The sequence below is a fragment of the Brachyhypopomus gauderio genome, chromosome 15 (genome assembly GCF_052324685.1).
Source record: "Brachyhypopomus gauderio isolate BG-103 chromosome 15, BGAUD_0.2, whole genome shotgun sequence".
In the NCBI taxonomy this organism is placed as follows: Eukaryota; Metazoa; Chordata; class Actinopteri; order Gymnotiformes; family Hypopomidae; genus Brachyhypopomus; species Brachyhypopomus gauderio.
The window spans coordinates 15675652-15698346 of NC_135225.1; the positions used below are offsets into that span (position 1 = coordinate 15675652).

At 41.7% G+C, this 22695-nt stretch overlaps 1 protein-coding gene across 1 annotated transcript; it reads left to right on the forward strand.

The window, feature by feature from the left end:
• Nucleotides 1-9338: 9338 nt before the first annotated feature.
• Nucleotides 9339-22100, forward strand: tsnax (translin-associated factor X). Its single transcript, XM_076974962.1, has 6 exons — nt 9339-9706; nt 9825-9917; nt 10708-10822; nt 11172-11302; nt 18728-18849; nt 21457-22100. Exons 1-6 carry the CDS (start codon nt 9691-9693, stop codon nt 21832-21834), a joined length of 855 nt encoding a protein of 284 aa, XP_076831077.1. The 5' UTR covers nt 9339-9690; the 3' UTR covers nt 21835-22100.
• Nucleotides 22101-22695: the final 595 nt, after the last annotated feature.

A 22695-nucleotide genomic window follows, 5' to 3' on the forward strand; every position in this document is an offset into this window, starting at 1 on the left:
CTCACGCTGTCCGACCCCTGAGAATCCCATGTCCCTGGATAGGAGCGTCTCTGAGGATAACGAGGAGATGGAGACGTCAGCGGGCGAGGCAGCGTTGACGCAGGGCGTGCGAGAGGGCACTGGCATAGCCAGCGGCCCGAGGTGGGGGTGTGGAGTGCCCTCGGAGGCGCTGCGTAAAGCGGCCAGTGAGCGGTGAAGGGCAAGCCCCGCGGTAGCGCCCAGTAAGGCGCCCGAAGCGCTCCGAGAGAAGAAACCGGGCGTTCGTCCAGCGGGAGTACCGATCAGCGCAACGTGTGCTCGGAAGTCGGTCCTGAAGACCGGAGGGACTCCGCCACCTGTCTCGCCTGTGACCCCAGGAGGGATCGCGCCACCAGTAGCGCTGTGGCAGGCCACCAGAATGTTGTCGTGGCTGCCTGTGCCTGTTTGTTTGTCTATTCCCATGTTTCTCCCAAACCCCCTTTTCCCTCTTGTGCTCTTTATGTTGAATGTACCAGTGTGTGTTTTTGTGAACATGCCCATGTTCAATGTGTTTTCCCCTGTCTTCCCAGGGAGGGTGTTTTAGAGCTGTTCGCGGCGGTTCCCACCATCGGGGGAGACGGCTCTCGGAGGACGGCTCCGGACCTGCCCGTCGGTGGCGGGCTCTGTCACTGTCACAGCTCCGGACCCCTCCTTGTGGGCGTGTTGTCGTCTGCGTGCAGTTATGTCCATGTTTGTAGTTCCGTGGGTGTGGGTCGTTTGTAAATGTGTTCGTAGTCTCACCTGTGCCTTGTCTCGTGATCACTGGGGAATGTGTTCATCACCTATTTAATGTGCGTTCGTGCAATGTCTTGTGCTCGTCTTTGTCTTGAGTCCGTGCCTGCGTGAGTGTTCGTGTGTGCTTGTGCCAACGCTCCGGACTTCATGTGTGTATTAAAATACAAGTATATGTTCACCGTATTCGTCGTTGTGGCTGCCTCCTCCTCCCCACGCTACATTATTATTAATGGAAAAGTCTCAGAGGCCATCTTATGGGAAGCAGAAAAACCAGAAAGAGGAAAACTGATTGCTCTCTCATCAAACATAAAGAAAAGCAGAGAAAAGGAACAAAAAAGATTAGAAAAAGCTATAGCTGAATTAGAGAGAAAGCATAAATTGATGAGTGATTAAAACATCTTGAAATCCCTCACTTCAAACAGACAGGCACTTAATGACCTATTGACATATAAAGCCGAGGGGGCATTGCATTTTTTAAATCAAAGATATTACGAGTCAGGAAACAGGGCTGGTAGGCTACTGGCTTTTCAGTTACGCAAAACCCAAGCAAGCCGTACAGTGTCCAAGATAGTAAACCCTTCCTAAAAGAAAATAGTTTCTCACCCCCTGGACATAGCTGATGCATTCTCAGTTTATTTTGAGGCCTTATATGACTCACCAAATGTAGATCATAAAACAGCTAAATTTGAAAACCGGTAACACTTTACATTAAGTGTTTACTTACTAACGTTAACTAATGCATTAGTTAACATGAACAACACATGAAGTAACACATTAACCCATCTGTGCAGTTAGAACACACACACACACTAGTGATTACCAGTGATGTCATGTTACTCTAATCTTACCACTTTTTTCAGTAACGAGTAATATAACGCGTTACTATTTCCAGTCCAGTAATCAGATTAAAGTTACTTATCCAAATAACTGTGCGTTACTATTTTTATTTTCCCTAGTAAAAATATATATTTTTGCTTTCTTCTTGGTCAGTTCTACTTTTGTGTCTGACCATAGCGCTCGACTCCGCACGCTGCGCGCGACCCTGTGAAAGCGCGAGCACGTTTTACAAGTCATTTTTTGCGTGTCCTCCCGTAACGATATGTGGTAGTATAAAGAAACACCCCTCAAAAACAGGGGAAGGAACATTTACCTGATGAACTTTAATGTTGCTTTGTGTTCCACGTTTGAAAAGTGCTGGAACGTAGCCTACTTTAAAATGCTTGAAATTGTAATATTTCGTTTCACAAGCTGTCTGACTGAACAGTTCGTTTGTATTACGTTTACAAATTTACAAATAATACCGCGCAGCTACACAAACGTAATGTCAGGAGATACTGTAGCGACTACTACTCCTCACGGCGAGTCTTAGCCCTTTAGTGACGCTGGAGGGGCGGCGACGGCGCGCGCCAGGGTTGTGTTATCAATAAAGTTTCCCTCCTCGGGATTTTTGGATTAAGCAGTTTCTGCCTCGGTTACCGAACCTGCTTCAATACATTGTTACTGTTAAAAATGCACTTCCAATAAAGTGAGTATTGGAAAAATTATTTTTGCTGCTGAATGTAACTACTAAAGTAACTTGTAATCTAACGTAGTTACTTTTAAAATCAAGTAATCAGTAACGTAACTAAGTTACTTTTAAAAGGAGTAATCAGTAATCAGTAATCGGATTACTTTTTCAAGGTAACTTAGCTAGGGTGACCATATTTTTGTTTGGGAAAACCAGGACACAGGGGGGGGGGGAACCACAACAAGTTGTTGGTTCTCCGCCAGTTGAGTATGATAAGGCTCAACTGATGAGGCTCAGGGATTCGTGTCATACAGCGCCGTGCTCAGGGTCCTAGTGCCTGTAGAATTAATGGCCCGATTAACGTAATTTAAAAACCAGGACATTTCCACAGTTTTAAAAAATATCCCGGGACGCCCGGGACAGGACGTGAAATACGGACATGTCCCGGGAAATACGGACGTTTGGTCACCCTAACTTAGCCATCATTGGTGATTACTAGAGGGCTGTGGATCACACGTGCCCAGAATGTAACATATTGGTGCGGCCTTAAAGGAATATAATACATTGTACTGATTTACATACACTAACACTAAAGCTCTAAAAAGGGGCGAGCAACAAAGAGCCAAAACAGGAACCGCAACCGTTACATGTTTACTTTACATTAGTTAATTATTGATTAGGTGTTACTTCATGTGTTGTTCATGTTAACTAATGCGTTACTTCATGTTAGTCAACACCACTTACTCTGCACTTCATATAAACACAGCATTAACTAATGCCACTGTTGCATGTTTACTTAACGTTAGTTAATTATTGTTAAAAGCGGAGGACAAATTTCGATTGCGGTGTAAAAAATCACAATTGACAAAATACGGCACATTTACATTTTTTTATTTACATTCTGATGTGTTATGTACATTTGTCTTTGTAAATATGTAAAGTGAAAACCAATAGGCTAATGTTTTAGTGATGCATTACTAACATCTAATAAACATTACTAAACATTTATTAGGTCTTGTTCAGTGAATTGAATATCCCTGATGTGAAACCAATAATGTTAGTCGAATGTACCATTTTGACTGCATGGGGGTGCCCAAGGATGCTGCTAAGCATAGTTGTTACATGAAATGTCTGTTTTCGTTACATATAGCCTTTTGTCAAATAAAATCATCCTAATTTCTCTTAATAAATATTTTTAAATGATGTGTGAGCATTAACAATAGGCATGTTACTACACATTAATAAATCACACCCTGCAGTTGCACAATCCAAATGAGCGGAGCCGAACACGCTACAGGATCGTCCGCATCTGCTGGGATTATAATGGCTACTAAAAAAACTTGTGGGAGTGTTTTGATAAAGATAAATAAAACAAAGTAAAGTACAAATTATGTCATCAACGTCTTTCATTTTACATGACAACAACCAACATGGCATACCATTTAAAATGGGTAAGGCGAAAAAAAAAACCCAGTTCAGCCGTTTGTCGTTTCGGTAGTGTATAGTCTCGTCGCGGTGCGTCTCGGCAAGTAGGGGTGACGCCGAAGGCGTTGAGACAGAGACAGCCGGAGACGCAGGTGGAATGAACGGGGGTTTATTCTCCATAATGCAGCAACAAAAAACAAACAGTGCAAACTAGGTTACTCTCTGCAAACAAGGATGACAGCAGCTTGTGGAACAGCGCGTGGACGGTCCAGTAAGTCTCCTAAAGGCAATGTGCAGCACTGGACCGGATGACCTGCGGGCTTAAAAAGAGCAAACATAAGTGTGTACAGGTGCATCAGTACTCAGGAGAATGTGATGGTGGGAGTGGTTGCGTGCTCGGGGTGTGTGCTGGGATCGGCTGCTGGCCGGGATGCGCGCCCTCCGGTGGCGACCCGGCCCCCTCACCGTGACAGTAGGCCTATAAACTTTTTTTTGTTTGCTTTTTAGACCCCGTTACTTGAACCTTTACTTATAATTTTTTGCTGTTGTGTGGAAAATAGTTTTTATATTTTCAGGCAGGCATATTTTATTTAAAATATTTTTGACATTTTGCATAGTGCCTGTCTGACAAAGTTCGATATGCGCACTGACGGTGACTTTTTTTGTTAATGTTCTCTAATGTTTCATTAACAGGTACGGGGTTGTAGGATAGCGAGGGGAACGAACACTGATTGAAACAGACCGGGGTATAAGGGAGATGGGAAGAAATGATAAGCATACACAAAGAGGCAGAGCATAAAATGGCAAGGAGGTACGTATGATAATATAAACTAGACAAGACAGAGGAAAGACAAGGCAGGGCGAGGAAGAACTTACGAACACATTGACCGACAACGAGGGGTAGAACAGAGGGGTTTAAATATACTGAAATATGGAGGTGAGACGAGTCGCAGATGGAAACACTGAGGACAATGTCACACTACGGTCCCCGAACCCTTCCTTTGGGGCGTGTGTTAACGTTGTCAGCGTCTACTCGTCTGCGTCAGTGTATCTTCGTGGATGCGGGTGCGTCTTGTCATTATCCGTCTCACCTGTGGCTCGTCTCGTCATCACGTGGGGTTGATGTGGTCTGTCTATTTAATGTGCGTTCGCGCAGTGTCTTGTGCTCGTCGTTGTCTAATGTATACATGTCTTCATTGTTGTTTAAGTGTTACAATAAAAGTGACGTCTGTCGCAACAAGGACTCTGTGTCTCGTCCGTCTGCCGCCGCCCAGCGTCACAGAACGACGAGCCGTCAGAGACACAACAAGCCATGCCAGGCTACACCACCCGGCCAAAGAAGGGCAAGAAGCCCAGCAAGCGCCGCCATGCCTCTGCTCCTGCCCAACACCGCGTGGCCACCGTAACTCCCGAACTGATGGAGCAGGACCCGTTATGCAGCATCATGCTGCTTCGGTCTCGGGAAGCCAAGACGGTGGAAATGGCGGAGTATTTCCACCAGACCGCGGTGCGGATGTGGAGGGAGCGACACCCCTGTCCCACCAGAGACCTCTCGCCCCTGAGGGTAGGCTCCCTCGAACTCTGCTCCACAAAGAAGACTCCTGAGAGCGAGGTCGAGGGGGAGGAATCAGAGGGCGAGGAGGAAGATCAGGCTCCCTCGGTTTGTTCCGCCTCCACCGTGGACTACGGTGAGGAGGAGGACTACCCTCCATCCGTTTGCTACGCCCCCACGGTGGACTATGGTGGGGGAGAGAGGAACGAGGAGGACTACCCTCCATCCGAGTGCTCCGCACCTGCCGTGGGCTACGGTGAGGAAGAGGAGGAGGAAGACTACGATTACCCTCCGTCCGAGTGCTCCGCACCTGCCGTGGTCTACGGGGAGGAAGAGGAGGAGGAAGACGACGAATACCCTCCGTCAGACTGCTCCGCACCAGCCGTGGGCTACGACGAGGAGGTGGAGGAGTTCGAGTCGGAGGAGGAAGGCAGTCCGCCTCCCTCTGAGTGTTCCGCTGGGACTGTAAAGGGGAGGTGGACACCAGAGACGGTCCCATCCTCCGATCGTTCCGGAGGAGAGAGGATGGACTGCTCCCGGGGTGGCAGCCCGGAGCAGTCCATGGAGTGGGACCAAGGAGAAGAGGAGGAGGAGATGGAGACCGCAGGGGATCTCCCAGGCGGTCTGCTCGGGGCGTCTACCGGCCGCACTGCACCCGGCGCCTACGCCGGTCGCGCTGCACCTGGCACGTCCGCAGGTTGCGCTGCACCCGGCACGTCCGCCGGTCGCGCTGCACCCGGCACCCGGCAGGGGATCTCCCAGGCGGTCCGCTCGGGGCGTCTACCGGCCGCACTGCACCCGGCAAGTCCGCCGGTCGCGCTGCACCCCGCGGAGGGTCCGCTGCGGCACCGGCAGCTCCCGATCTCTCTCCCCTTATCGCCCTACTCCTGGCGCGTAGTCTGGCGCCTGTTTCATGTTTATGTGTACCAGTGTTTGTAAGTCTTCCCTTTTGTGTGCCTAACCCGTTTTTCCCTTTCGTGCCACTATGTGTAAGTGTACCTGTGTGTGTGTTTGTGAATGTCCCGTTAAATGTGTCTAACGTGTTTTCCCCCGTCTTCCCAGGGGGGGTGTTCTAGACTGTGCGTGGCGGACTCTCCACCGAGGGCGGTCATCAGACGCAGGACTGGGCGCTTCGGATCCACCCATCGACGTGGGTTCAGGGCACTCGGTCCTGTTGGCACCCCGGGACGGGTAGTGCCCTTGGTGGGGGCGTCTGTCACGCTACGGTCCCCGAACCCTTCCTTTGGGGCGTGTGTTAACGTTGTCAGCGTCTACTCGTCTGCGTCAGTGTATCTTCGTGGATGCGGGTGCGTCTTGTCATTATCCGTCTCACCTGTGGCTCGTCTCGTCATCACGTGGGGTTGATGTGGTCTGTCTATTTAATGTGCGTTCGCGCAGTGTCTTGTGCTCGTCGTTGTCTAATGTATACACGTCTTCGTTGTTGTTTAAGTGTTACAATAAAAGTGACGTCTGTCGCAACAAGGACTCTGTGTCTCGTCCGTCTGCCGCCGCCCAGCATCACAGACAAGGAAATGACGGAAATCCGTCGTGGTGACGGAGAACAAAAATACAAAAATACAAAATGCAAAAACCTGCAAAAACAAACCAAAATACATTACAGTATGTAAAAAATAAAAACAGTCAAGCATCACAAATGCAATATAGTAACATTCTGACTACTCTGTGTCACTCCCCTCTCTCTCCTGGTCACCCTCCTCATCTTCCTGGCCATCCATCCACTGCAGTCTGTTTGGCCATAAATTCTCATCAACATCGCATCTGATGTGTTTTTTAGCAATGCACTGTGGTAAAAAGCATTGTGAATGCCTGAGCCATCCTCTACACCAGGGGTCTCCAACACGTCGCTCGCGAGCTACCAGTAGCTCGCCACCCCTTTCCGAGTAGCTCGCCAAAGGGCCAATGAATTACATATAAATTTGTAAACCTAATTGGTCCCATCGAGAAATCTACTTAAATTTATGTCCAATCAAAATTCACAGTTGTCCCTCCCCTTCTAACACTAAATGATTATTCGCCAATTATACAACAGTTAGTTCACAATCTGACTGGTTGAGAAGTGTTCTAACCCTGCAGATATGTGTGATAACAGCACGGTATTCTCGTTCTCTGTATCACTCCGCGGACGCGTTGTCAAGTAATGGCATGTACATATATTCACGATAACACACTCCCTCTCGTGTTCAATTGCTCTATAGCTGTCAATCAAAAAGTTAGGCTGGCGTCAATATTAAATAAACCAGGGGTCACCCACGTCATGAGTCGCCCGCGGGCTTGTTTTAAAAATAGCTCACTATAGTGCAATGCACCAAAGCGCTGCATCGTTTATGTTTTTGCTACTATTATAGATTGTCCGCGGTTGCTAGCGGTCTTCCCGCTTAGCAATTGACACTCGCACACGCAACTTTATTTCGCCACCCCCCCCCCCCCCCCAACAATTTTCGTTCGCCGCCAACCACCCCTCCCCCCTGCTCGACATCTGGTAGCCCTCCGCAATAACTGGTATCCAAGAAGTAGCTCCCAGTTCCAAAAAGGTTGGAGACCCCTGCTCTACACTGATCGCCTGTTATATCATCACAGGCAGCATCCATCGCATTGAGGAGGGACCTCAGGTTCTGAGCATGATGTTCATACACTCTCCACCTCCAAGCGGAGAAAAATTCCTCAATAGGGTTAAGGAATGGAGAAATTGGAGGTAGACATTATGCAGAGAATATGAAGGGACATTATGCATCCTTGGATGCATGTCGAACCATGCCCAGATGCGTTGGCCACGGTGAAAGCTGACATTGTCCCACACAACCACAAATTGGGGTAGGTGGGGCCCTTTGAGACTTGAACTCTGCCTCATCAACAGACGGGGGGGGGGGGGGGTTCATTCCCCTCTACTGCCAGAATTCCCTACAAAAGACCAAAATAAACCAAATCAGTCATATAGATGGGTCACAAGGTCACAGCAGTAATACTCTTCACAAAGTCAATCTAACTCACTGTATTTCCAAATCTAGAGTGCAGGCATATGCAGAGGTTCTGCATATGTGCTATAGTTAGTTACTTAAATCAGGATAGCATTTAGAAAAAAAACCTATGTTTTTGCTTTAGCGAACCGTACAATACTATTAAATATAAATACATTTAAATGGTGTACCTATTTTCTTGATGCTATGAAATGTTTGATTTTAAATGTAAGTAATAGTGTTATGCACAGCAAATGCAGAATGCCTACATGCACATAGTAATTGTTCGTTCTTGTGTAAAACCAAAAACTTAATGGGACCTTGCATTCAAATTAAATGCAAACCATAAATGTTCATTTATGAAAAGAGATGGGAGAGAACATTCCAGAGGGAATGACTACACAGCCTTGCAGAATAGGTCCCTCCTTGCATGGCACAACCGTCTCTAGTCTGCACAATGAAGAAAGAGGTAGGGTGGCATAAAGAACCATTTCTCAATAAAATGTTTTTGTTATACAAAAAGTTGATGACAATGCGTTTGTTGACTAATGTCCATAAATGATATAAATCATTGGTTTCTGATGCATACCCATTGATCACGAGCTGAATTAATTAAAATGAATTTAAAATTAGTATTCTGCCTTCCTCCCGAAGACGGCCCCCACCGCCGGCGGTGCTGACGGATTTGATGAGGAATTAAATTTAAAGTTTAGTCGAAAACTAAACATGTAAACAGTTAACGTGAAATCTAAACAGAGTACTGATTACGATGCGGATTAAACCAGGATATAACCCACGAACTATTAGACGCGTTTAGTAAGTAAAATGGACATCGCGATCTGTAAAGCAGGGCTATGTGTTGAATTAACTCAATATAAAAGTGAACAATAGTTTTATTGTATCATCAGGATAACTGTGGTTTCGTTAATACAGCATGTTTACACATTCCTATGTCCCGGAAAACCCACCAAACTTCTCAAAGTTCTCCGAGTTCCGCCCTGCCTTCTAGAGAGTTGTCCCTCCCATTTGGAGTTATGCCACGCCCATTTGGAGTTATGCCACTCCCATTTGGAGGTTTTCCAGCCTGCAGTAATACCCTTCTCCATTCACAACCAAACGATACAGGAACTGTATCGGTCACGTGGTTTTCCTTAAAGAAATACGCGCACCGACACGGGGTTTCGCCTTGTTTGCTCGGTCAGTCTCATCAGACCCATCACTAGATATAATAATGACCAAACATGTTTAGCTATAATAGTTAGATAGCTTCGTACGTGAATATAGTATTTCTTGAAGTAGTACCACCCAGCTAGGAAGCAAGATTAGCTATTTATTTTTCTGTGTACGCCGTAGAGGCCAGCCAGTTTACTTTAGCTAGTTAATTTAGCAAGCTAGCTATCCTTTCTCACATCGTTGGTGTGTAACGAGGCACAAATATCTGAACTCCGATTGATTGCAAAATATTTTCTCCAGGAGAAATGAGCAAAAGAGAAGGTAACGTTTGCTTTTTATGTTTCATTAATGTGTATAGTTAGCTAGCTTAGTTGCTAGTTACGATGAAGTTGAGAGCGTAGCTAAAACAGCAAAATTATTTAAATGTTGCAATTTTCAGGTGATGGGGGCGGCCGCAAACGGAGGACGGAGTCCGTACAGAAAACGGACTATTCTGTAAATACGCATTCTCTTGTGATTGTCTCATTCAAAGGTAAAGTATCGCTTTCACTATAGCACAAACGGTGCAAGATGTTCAAGATTACTACATTAGCAAGTTTTTTTATCTAACGTGACATACATGCATCGTTAGACAGGGACTCTGTCGCTGATGTCGTTACGTGATTTCGACGTACATTTCGGTTCTACATTTCGGAATTTGTACCTATCCCAGAGTTTTCAGAAATTAACAAAGCCCCGTTTTTCATTAGCCTAAGGCCAGTTCAGTCTTCAAATAACCTCGTTATTTCAGTTCTGTAACTAAAAGTATAATACAGGAAAAGAGTGAGAATGCACATTATATTGTTCTCTAAAATTAATACACTTGCTGCTCATCTTTATAAAGGTTTGTCCATTGGTACATTAGATATTGCCTGTTGGTGGTAATAGATGTTATTAATGTGTATTTTGGGGTACAGCATTTTGATGAAAGGACTGGTACAAATGGAAACTATAATATGTATATGTAAAATGTTATTGTGTAACATGTTTTTTTCATATTGTGATACCTGAATCAGTGCAAGTCTGTGGGGATAAATGGTGAAAAGTGATATGCTTAAGAAAACCGGACCGATCATCACTTGCTCTGGCTTAGTCCGGCCTTGTCAGATTTTTAGGCATATATTGTCATCTAAATGATAGTTATCTAAATGTAGTTATATACATTAGTATATATTTAGGTTTATCAGTGATAAATAAGAATAAATAAATAAGAAGTCGTATCACACTCTGCTGCCTGGATCTTGCTGTTTGTTTTTACTGTTTACTCTTTTTCTTTCTGTCAGTGTTTCAACAAGAACTAGACACCAAACATGACAAATACGAGCGCCTGGTCAAACTGAGTCGAGACATCACAATTGAGAGCAAAAGGACAATATTCCTGCTGCACAGAGTGACAAGGTAGGACATGCAACTTGAATACTCCTGTGCAAATATAACTCCCCTGTCTCCAGTGAATCAGTTAAGTTGATCAGAAAGTCAATCTAAATAAGTCATGTTAATATATATTTAACTTGCTGCGCTAAAGTAGATGTTACACTAGATGTTTTGTCAATTTTAATTATTGACATTATTCAAGAAACTGTTTTGCATATGTCTGCTTAATATACCCATCTTAATCATAATTTCTCTAAATAACATCTGCAATGTAGTGAAGATATGATATTTTATCTTGTCCATAGCATTAGCCATGAATGTGAGCATGTATGGATGGGAGCAAATTAGTTTGTTACTGACTGATGAACTACAGTGTACCCAACGTGGAAGAAGTGCTGAATGAAGCAGATGTCAAACTGGATGGTGTGAGGCAGAAGGTTGGCCAGATAGCTGAGGAGCTCAGAGGAGAAGATGTCTACCAGTTCCACAAAGCTTTCACATCAGGTTAGTCAAATCACATGAGCACCAGAATCTAGAATGATGGGCTTGTGAATATTTTGTCTGTGGTAGAACCTCAGAACGATTTAAACATTCAAAACTTGTAGGTTTAAACATTTTTGTGGCTTTGCTGTGTATTTGTGATTTTTGTTCTAGTTAAAAGTCAAAAGTATAAAAACTAGTGGTGGGCCGTTAACGGCGTTCGTTAATTTGATACTCTTATCGGGCGATATAAAAATTATCACCGTTAATCTATTCTTAAAGTTGGGTTGGGAATTGGGTCAAAATAGGTAAGCAAACTATGATGACTTTCAATTTGATAGTTTAGCTCGGCTGTATTCCTAAACAAATTGCACAGTAGGGGCGAGAACGAGTTTTCAAACCTGTGAATTACAAATCGTACGTGTGTTTACATGGATGCAGCCACGAAGTCGCCAGGTTTGCTTCATGGAAAATTCATTTTTAGGAACGTAAAGTGTTACCGGAGCGGAGCTCGGAGCGGTCGTTTTCTTTATGGTCCTAGCGCTAGATTTGTCGCTATTTAAATATTTCTTTTTAACCGTTAAAACAGCAGAGGACCAAAACCGGCTTTTGAAAAAGTACCCCCCAAATTACGTCCGTGAGGTTAAATGTACTAAATATTGGCTTACATTTCAAATATCATGTTTAGCTGAATAAACATGTTATCAACCCCTTTTAATGTACAGTATGTAGGCTTACAAATTCATGTTTAACTGAATAAACCGTTGAACACGAGTAGCCTACATTTTATTGAGCATGTTTTTTTTCTTCAAGTATCAAAGTAGAACAGCTTTCTCAAGCAGTCATTGATGCATTTTGGAAACAGGAGATGAGCCCCTGGTCTAATGCACCCTCTGTATTAAGAAACCCTATCTCAAATGGCGCATTTCCACTAGGGCCTGCTTGGCGCGGTACGGTTCGATACGGATCGATTCGCAACGGAACGGTACGGTCGCGTTGTGTTTCCATTACAATGGTGGACCACCACAATATGGGTGGAGTCGCTGTTGGCGCGCGGGTTGTAGTGTCGTGACATCATTTGTATGCGACCACAACACCGGTCGATGCCCCTTAACACATACCATTATTGTATCTTATTTATCTTTATCTTTATTATTGTATGTGGTTGCTCTAATTATTGATAATAATTTGGTATTACTCAAACAGGCTGAACACAACCTGCGTAAAAAGCATCAGTCATACAATCAAATGAAATCAAACTTTATTATGAAATATAGATATTTAAAGTACAACATATGTAAATAATATAGTTATAGTTAAAAAAAAGTGCAAAAAGCAAATTACCTAAAAATAACGTAAAGCTTTATATGAAATAAATATTTATAGTACTACAAGCAACATTTTGTGTGCTTTTACTGGCGTCTGTCTCGCATGGTGTTCACAAGTTCGCCAAGCACCCCGAGGAAAGCCCGGTTGAAGGAAACATTTTCCGCCAACTCTGCTCGCCTCGTCAGTGGAAGGGGAATCTTGAACGTAAAAAAAACTAAAACGTACTGAAATTATAGATAGGATACCCTTCGTTTTCGTGTTTGTCAGTTTATTTATAAGTCTTGTGAACTGATATGAGATCAATTTTTTTCACTAGAAGTTTTATACGGCACCTCATGGTCCGTCACGTCTCTTGTTTAGAGCTCCTGCTCGCTATGCTAGCCTGCACAATTATGACAACAAAAGTTGGGATAAAACGGCGAGTCCTGTATGGGATTTTTTAAATATGACTACGAGAAAGACTACATGTCTTGTAGTGGAAACAGGTGATAAAATATATGGAGTAGTTCTCAAGAGGAAAAACCCCACGAATCTCAAAGTTCACACAAGAGGGCTAACTGTCAGTACCTTGACAAGCTAGACTCTTAAGTAGTTCCGCCGAAAGAGAAGCACCATCCCGGCTAGGTAGCACCGGGAAGGAGAACCGTAATGGCCCATTTTCACCAGTGATTAAATAGCTGCTGGTTAGTTAATGCAGAAAAACCGCAAGCGGGTGGATGCACTAGTTAATGTGTTGACTCGATGTCAACACGACTGTGTTACTCGATTGCCATCAAAAAGTTTGGCTTTTCACGCGAACCAAAATAGGGTTACGCTCCTATGTTCGTGTCCGTCTTAGTCTGGCAATTTTCAGCAGCAATATTACACATTTTGCACTTGAGGCTTCTATCTTGTGGACTGTTAGTTGTTCAACAGTAATTGAATGCATTTTTTAAAATGGTATCTTTTGATGAGTTTTTATTACACAATATTTACTTTGGACTTTTTGAATCCTGCACCTGACAAATAACCCAACGTATAAAAAAAAACTAAAACTAATACTAGAACTAATGAAAACTAAACTAAAACTAAGCTTTAAAAAAATTATTAAAACTAATAAAAACTAGCAAACATGCTCTAAAAACTAATTAAAACTAACTGAATTAGAAAAAAGTGAAACAATGAAATAAAAACTAAACTATAATGAAAAATCCAAAACTATTATAACCTTGACTCTTGTACATCCATTAGCTACTTCATTAGAGATATTTATTATGAAATATTATAATGGCCATGCACATGCCTTGGATATTTTTGTCATAACAGACATGCTTAACTCAGCAGTGATATAAATACATGCATATGGTCTAAATACATGCATATGGTCTATTGTGTGCTTATAAAATCCACAAATTTGTGTGCCCAATTAAATGGCCAGTGAGTGGATGTTTGCAATATCACTAACTTAACTGCTTCACATAATATTTTACTTACTGGTACTTTTCATATGCATTCAAATGTTGCTGGCATTCCTGTTCAGTTTAAATTACTACACATAACCGCTGGTTTCCTAAGTCTGTGATGTACTGCATGATGACCATTGCATAACTAGTTTTGTAGTATGCTGGGTGTCACCGCTCATTGGTTTTTATGCACGTTGGGTTGTATTGTGCCTTTCAGACCATTTCTCTATGGAGATAATTCAGTGTCACCTGCACCTGAAACCAAGACATTTTGATAAAAAGTCTGAAATTTATTCAGGTATCTAAAAGTTCAGCTTGAAAAATTCAGGTCGGGAAAACATCCATGGTACGTAGGAAGAGCAGTCGAATGTAGAACTAACTGAACTCTCATCTGGTCAATCACACAACATGTCTGAGGTACAGTTTGGAAAATAAGTATTTAGTCAGTCACCAATTGTGCAAGTTCTCCCACTTAAAAAGATGAGAGAGGCCGGTAATTGACATCATAGGTAGACCTCAACTATGAGAGACAAAATGTGAAAAAATAATTGAGAAAATCATTTTGTCTGACTTTTAAAAAATTTATTTGCAAATAATGGTGGAAAATAAGTATTTGGTCACCTACAAACAAGCAAGATTTCTGGCTGTCACAGACCTGTAACTTCTTTTTTAAGAGGCTTAAGTGACATCTCATTCCTAAACCATAAGGTTCAATGTGACGTTGGTCCACCCTTTGCAGCCTTCAACCCTTCTGGGAAGGCTGTCCACAAGGAGTGTGTTTATGGGGACATTTGACCATTGTTCCAGAAGCGCATTTGTGAGGTCACATACTGATATTGGACGAGAAGGTCTGGCTCTCAGTCTCCACTTTATTTCATCCCAAAGGTGTTCTGTCAAGTTAAGGTCAGGACTCTATGCATGCCAGTCAAGTTCATCCACACCAGACTCTGCCATGCCTTTATGGACCTTGCAGTCATGTTGGAATAGGAAGGGGCCAGCTCCAAACTGTTCCCACAAAGTTGAGAGCATTGCACTTCATGTATGGCTTGGATGCAGCTGCTCGACCATGGAAACCCATTCCATGAAACTCGCGCACTGTTCTTGAAGGCCACATGAAGTTTGGTTGTCTGTGGTCTGTGGTTGGCTCTGCAGAAAGTTGGTGACATCCTCGCATTATGCACTTCAGCATCTGCTGAACCCGCACCCGCAGTTTACGTGGCCTACCACTTCGTGGCTGAGTTGCTGTAGTTCCCAATCACTTCAATTTTCTTATAATACAGATGACAGTTGACTGGAATATTTAGGAGTGAGGAAGTTTCACAAATGGATTTGTTGCACAGTTGGCATCCTTCATTGAGCTCCTGAGTGACCCATTCTTTCATAAATGTTTGTAAAAAAAAGAAAAGAAAAAAAAGTCCACATGCATAGGTGCTTAATTTTATACACCTGTGGCCATGGAAGTGTTTGGAACACCTGATTGCGATAATTTGGATGGGTGAGCGAATACTTGTGGCAATATAGTGTATGTAAAGTGTTTTTATAATTCTTAAACAATCTTTGGTATATTATATACACTTTATTAAAACATTTAACACCCACGAATCAGTGTGTCTTTGTTTGGATATAGATAATGCTACACTATTTGCTATCATGGATAATTAAAGATTACCCCTTTTTTATGCGTAGAAACAACAGAAATCACGAATATCACTTGTTGTGTCTTTATGTGTGTGCAAATGAGGGGAGGCTGTTTCGGCCAAGTCAGAATTTGTAATTCACTTTAATGAGTTACTGTATGTAAGGGGATTTATGGTTCATTGTCCATGACGCTCAATCAGAGCACTCTGACATTTTGTTCATTCCCTTATCCATGTGTCTGCCCCTCAGGTACTTTTCTTTCTCTCTCTTATTAAACTTTGGAACTCTTTCCTGACTCACCTGTTGTCAATCTGTTAACACTGCGGTGTGAACAAATTTAAAATGCTTTTTATGAACCTTGGTAGCTTTGATGTCTGAAGGCGATATCAAAACCTTTACACTGTATAACATCTTTTGTGAATAACAATGTGTAGCTTTTTAGCCAGAATCAAGAGTTGCCATTATTGTGTTCACTTCTCATTTAAAGTATAAATGAAAGTGATTTGAATTTATATCATGATATATTGATATTGAAATATATGAAAAAATATAAGATTTTCCCCCCATATCGCCCAGCTCTATTTATACAGTGTTCCCTCATTTATCACGGGTGTTACATTCCAGGACCACCTGCGAGAAATGAAAATCCGTGAAGTAGGGACACTATATTTGAGTATTTTAAGGCTTTAAAAACCCTCCCCCACATTTTTACTACATAAACTTTCCCATTCCCTTAATAACCATTCCCACACTGATTTGTGCATGTAATGTAATGTGGATGTAATGTTCTAATGTAAAAATTCATCAAATATATACTAGGGGTGGGACGCGAAAAAAAAAAATTAATCGAATTAATTAGAAGCTTTGTAATTCATCAAAATTAATCGCATTTTAATCGCATTTCAGTATTTAACATGAGAAATAATAATTTAAGTTTGAATGATGAATGAAACAATTAACATAATCATAAACTTTAACATCTTGTTTATTTTTCCACCTGTCTACTACACAGACCAATAGATGAGTGCAGAAAACAGAAACAAAACAAAAATGTTGTTTAATTTTGTGAGTTTTGCTCAGGATATTGGAAGAATAAGAAGAACTGAAGTAAATTGGATGATGTTTTTTAATACCATTTTAGATGGTAGTCTTTTTCTTTAATTTCCCAGGCCTCTGTCACAGCCATAAAGTCCTCTGCAAGGGCATCTCCATAGTGCCTAGAAGTGGTCTTCTGCATGCTCAAAGCAAATGACTGGATCTTCCATTCATCATCTATAATATGAGCTGTCACACCAAGATAATTCTTGTTGCTAACAGAGGTCCAGTGATCCCCAGTCAGAACCACATTTGTGGCACTCTTCACAATACTTCCCTTTCCTCATCATACAGCTGCTGGATTTTCTTCGACATTGTCTTTCTGGAAGGCAGTTCTTAACTTGCATCAGCTGACGCAATATGCAGTGCTTGTAAGAGAGCGGTCTACAGTCCACAGCAATCCATCTCGCCAGTGAATTGGTCAATTTGTCTGATGTGAACTTAATTCTTAATTTGAACCCCGACATGTGATTCAAGAGAACTTTATTGTCAAAAATCTATGTAACAAGGTTAACACAGAAGTTTGAAATTGCATTTAGCCAGTTCCAATGTGCAGTTTAGCAAACATATAGATAGGACATTGATAATCACTCACTAACTCACTCACACACACACACACACACACACACACCCACACACACAAGCAGTGCAAATTAACATACTGTTACAAAATATTAACATAGTAATACAGACACACACACACACACACACACACAGTGTGCAGTAAAAAAAGGCTAGACAAACACACACACACAAACAGTGCAAACTAACAATGATTCAAAACATTAACATAGTAATACACACACACACACAGTATGCAGTAAAAAGGCTAAAATACTAGACAATAAGTAGACATACATACATACACATAGCAGCAGAAGGAACAGTCAGTGGTCAAGTAATTTGGATGCAATATGTAAAGTGCATGGTGCATGATGAAAGAAATGGAATGTTCATAGGTAACTTTGAAATGTTTATGTAGTTCTCATCAGTGTGTTAATGAGTCTGATGACTTGTGGAAAGAAGCTGTTTCCCAGTCTGGTGGTACGGGACAGTACGCTACGGTAGCACTTCCCTGATGGGAGTATTGAAAACAGTTTGTGTGCTGGGTGTCTTGACTGGCGACACTGTTTGCTCATACTAGGAATACATTTAGCAGCCAAGTTATCATTACTGACCTGCGCGTTAGCCCCAACATGTTTTGTGTTGCGGTGGTAACGAAGGGTGGAAGTGCTGCTGTGATGAGCGAACTCCTTCCTGTATAAAGTGCAAATAACAATTTTTGTTTGTACTTCCATCTGGAAGTTTCTTATATTTAAATTTCCCATCCACCAGCGTAGCCTCTTCAGTTATCTCCATCATGCTCATCTTATTGTGCGCCCATATAATCTGTATGCCTGGAACTCGTGCACTGAGAAACATTCCATGGTGCAAAAGTGTCTCGTGCGTTAAATGCGCTAAAATGCATACATTTTTTTAGTTCGTTATTTTCCCTGTAAATAATTAATTGAAATTAATGCGTTAAAGTCCCACCACTAATATATACACTTTCCATAGATTGTGTCTACGAAAGGTGAACCATGAATTGGCGAGGGAACACTATATACGTAGGACTTGATTGGGGATATTTTAATTTACCATAAGACATGATTGATCATGCTTCAAAATTGTAATTTTACTTTTCTATTTGAAATGAAATATTGACACAATCACACTTTCATAAATTTGCTTAATTAAAAAAATAGGGTCAGTAAGTTGGATGTCAGGACCCTTACTCCTTAATTCAGTATAGCAGGGCACATTCTTTTTATGTAGAGACAAGTTCAAGGAAAAAGAATTTTTCATACGTGAACTTTCTTCGTGTATTGGTAAACATATAGTTAACATTGTTATATAAGAATCGTACTATTGTAAACTAAAAATAATCATTCTTTTTCTCTGTAAGGGGTTCAGGAGTATGTAGAGGCTGTGTCCTTCCATCATTTCATCAGACATCGCACTCTAATCAGTTTAGAGGAGATTAATGCACGCCTTGTATTCATGAGAAACCAGAACACGGACACAAAGGTTGGTGATTCTTAATGGATTTTACGGATGTTTAATAGTAATGCTGACTAGTTTTACTAATGCAGAGATTTTTACCCAGTGGGCCACAGTGGTACTGTTACAACGAAAACCTTTTACTTTATCAGTCAAACTTATTGATTGGTGTGGTATAGTTCAGTCACATGAACAACAAAGCTAGCTGGTGGGTTGGCAAATATTGTAACATTAATTGGTGCAAGTCTGCGTTTCTAGGTGACATTTCCATCATTTTGGATAAATGGTTAAAAACAGGATATTTCAAAGCGAAAGGTCCCGAAGCTAGACCTTCTTCAGGAGACTGCTGTGTCTCCTATCAATAAAACAAGCTTAAACCACAATAAAGGAAGTGCCACAGGGTGGGCCATGAAATGTTTTGTAGTGGGTTAAGTGAGCAATTTAAGATAAATTGTAGATGGTTGCTGCTGTCTTAAGGATTTTAAAGGTATTTAGTACATCAGCATTTTTTTTCCACCTTAAAATGTTTTCATGTAATAAGACCACATGTAAAATCATTGTATTTCTGGTTTTGAGAGCACTTCCACCCAGAAGATGGGTGAAAACCTCTCCAATTTTAGCCTCTACTTTAGAGTACTATAGTGGCTTTCTACAATAGCTGCTAACATTATTCCATGTAAATATTTGTATGAAGGCTAAAATTGTTTAAAATATTTTACCTGCTGTTTTGCTTTCCCTTTTCCCTTAAAGGTTGTGGCCAAGGTTTTGAGAATGGCAAAATGTTTGATTTTTTTGGTGGTAATTTGGTATTAACTCTAGATCAGGTATCACCAAATGGTGGACCGCGGTCCGGATCCGGACCCGAACGCCGTCCTGTCCGGACCCAATCACATTCCTGATTAACTGGATACGGACCCAAATGCGAAAAAAAAATTTAACGGGAGACTATATTTTAATATTTTAAACCGGAGAATTTATTTTCAGACGAGTGTTACGTTCACCACCCATTTGAGTGTTTTACCCCCCTGCTCAACAACTTTCGTTCGTTCCTTTCAGCCTGCTAACATTTCAGCAATTATCTCGTTTATAGCTCAGGAAAAAAGGTTAATGAGGACAAGACAGCTGAAATCATTATCATGCTGATCAGAAGAGCAGACTAGTTGCTTTAAAAAGGTAGTGGTAATTTTTCCATGGTTACCTCCAAGGAAACATATACAGTCATCATTAGATTGTATCAAAAGGGTTTCACAGGCAAGGAGATCGCTGCTTGTCAGATAACAACCAATTATCAAATCAAGAACTTCAAGAAAAGTGGTTCAGTTGCTGAGAAGGTGGCTTCAGGGCCCCCAAGAGAGTCAAGCAAGCGTCAGGACCGTCTCCTAAAGAGGATGCAGCTACGAGACCGGGTCACCTCCAGTGCAAAGCTTGCTGAAGAATGGGGTCATGCAGAGGGCAGGTGTGAATGCATCTGCTCGTACAGTAAAGTGAATGCTTTTGGAAGATGGCTTGGTGTTGAGAAGGGCAGCAAAGACGTCACTTCTCTCCAAGAAAAACATCAAGAACAGATTGATATTCTGCAGGAAGTATAGGGATTGGACTGCAGAGGATGGGGATAGTTATTTTCTCTGATGAATTTTGGGACATTTGGAAAAATGCTTGTCTGGAGAAGGAAAGGTGAGCGCTACCATGAGTCCTGTGTCATGCCAACAATTAAGTATCCTGACTTGATTCATGTGTGGGGTTGCTTCTCATCCAGGGAGGAGTTGGTTTCCTCAGAAGTCTGGCTAAGAACACTGCCACGAAGAAGGACCGTTATCAAAACATCCTCCAAGAGCAACTTCTTCTAATGATCCAGGAGCAATTTGTAGATGAACAATGGTTTTTCCAGCATGATGGAATACCATATCACATGGCAAAAGTCATGACCAATTAGCTTGGTGAACAAAATATTGAAATTTTGGGTTCATGGCCAGGAAACTACCCAAATCGCAATTCCACTGAGAACCTGTGTTTAGTCGTCAAAAAGAGTGTGGACAAACAAAAACCCAAAAAGGGATAAACTCCAAGCACTAATTGCCATCATTCAAGATTTTGCCCAGAAGATGATATCCAGTGTGCCGAGGTAATAAGCAGAAGTCTTAAAGAAGATACTGTAAGTCTTAAGTCAATACTGTAAATATTAAGTCTTTTGTTTAAACTGTATGTATTTGTAAATTTAAAAATTAAAAAGATTAAAATGTATGGAGTGCTTATAATTGTACTTCAAATACGGCTAAATGCCGTAAATGTACTTCGTTGTACCGTTTAAACATCTGGCAACAGGTTCTTAAACTGGGGCAGCAAACTTTGTGAAAACCAAAATTTGGGCCATTCTCAAAACCTTTGGCCACAACTGTATTTTGTTTATCTTGAATGATATTCATTTTTAAAAAGTAGACTAGTTTACATTGTTGTACCAGCTGGTCTCATTTCGAATTAAACGGTGCTAAATGATATAGCTATTTACTTTGTTTTATTTAGGTGAAACATCTCTGTGCTCTGCCTATATCTCAGCTTTTGCTATTTAAAAGTGGCTCTTGTATTTCTTGTTTTGTAATACATTACTCTGATGTGCACTGTTGAACTACTCTGCAGGTTGGTGCTGAGGGTTTGTGTCCAGGCACCTGCGTTTTGACCTTCCAGATAACACCCACTGACTACTTGCTGGGTGTGGCAGATCTGACGGGTGAGCTGATGCGCATGTGCATTAGCAGTGTCGGAAATGGTGATATGGACACACCCTTTGAGCTCAGCAATTTCCTGCGGGAGATTCATGATGGCTTCTCTTATATTGGTAACACGGGTCCTTACGAAGTCTCCAAAAAGCTTCACACACTCCGACAGAGTCTTAGCAAAGTGGAAGATGCATGCTATACACTTAAAGTGCGTGGTTCGGAGATCCCCAAACACATGCTAGCTGATGTTTTCTCTAGCAGGACAGCACTGATGGACCAAGATGAGGGAGCGGCTTAAAAAGATTAAGATTTTCTTTTAAAATACACACATGGATCTTTTGTTTGTTTTTTGTTTAGAGATTGGGGTGATAAGAATGTGATTGTCTCTTCATGCATTGTTTACTTTGAGTTCCTTAACTTTAGCATGAAGTTATTCTGATTTGCTTCTTTCCTGTGTCCTTTACAAACAAATGAGAGAAGCAGCTTTTCTCTCGTAACCAACTCTGCTGTCTGCTTCAAAGTACTTTCAAATATGTTAATAAACTACTTGGTTGTTAGCTGATATCCTGGTTCTGTGATTTTCAGTTGCTTTCAGTTTCAGTTGAAAAGGTAATTGTTACCAAAAGAAAAGAAGTTGCTTTTTGTCACTTTCTTGTGTTATGGGCTGTAGTCACAGGGCTACCTCTTTGTTGTCAGAATACATGCAAAGCTTAGTCAATTACAGGATATGTTTTGGGTGCTAACTCCACCTAAAATAATCATATTTCAGTTTCAACAGCTGTATATGAACACAGAAAACTGTTATTCTGATCTTTTTAAAATTCATTTTGGCCACCTTTTCCCAGTGCTCTGATGCAGTGTTTGTAACCATAGTTGGCTTTAATCTCTATTAAGGATGGGTTTTAAATTAATGTGGATACACCATTGCTGGAAATAAGCGCCTGAAACCAATCTTTCCAATCGTGTGTGCTTGTATGTGTTCATAAATAAATTTGTCTATAAATAAAAAATTGTCTCTATATTTAATGTAGGTAGCCAATATGGGGGAAATATGCTTACACTTGTTAAGTCCCGTCAGGAGACAAGCTGCTGAATTCTGGACCAACTAAGATTGAGAGGGAGACATTACAAGAGTCAAGTGGAGATGAACTCAAAGCAC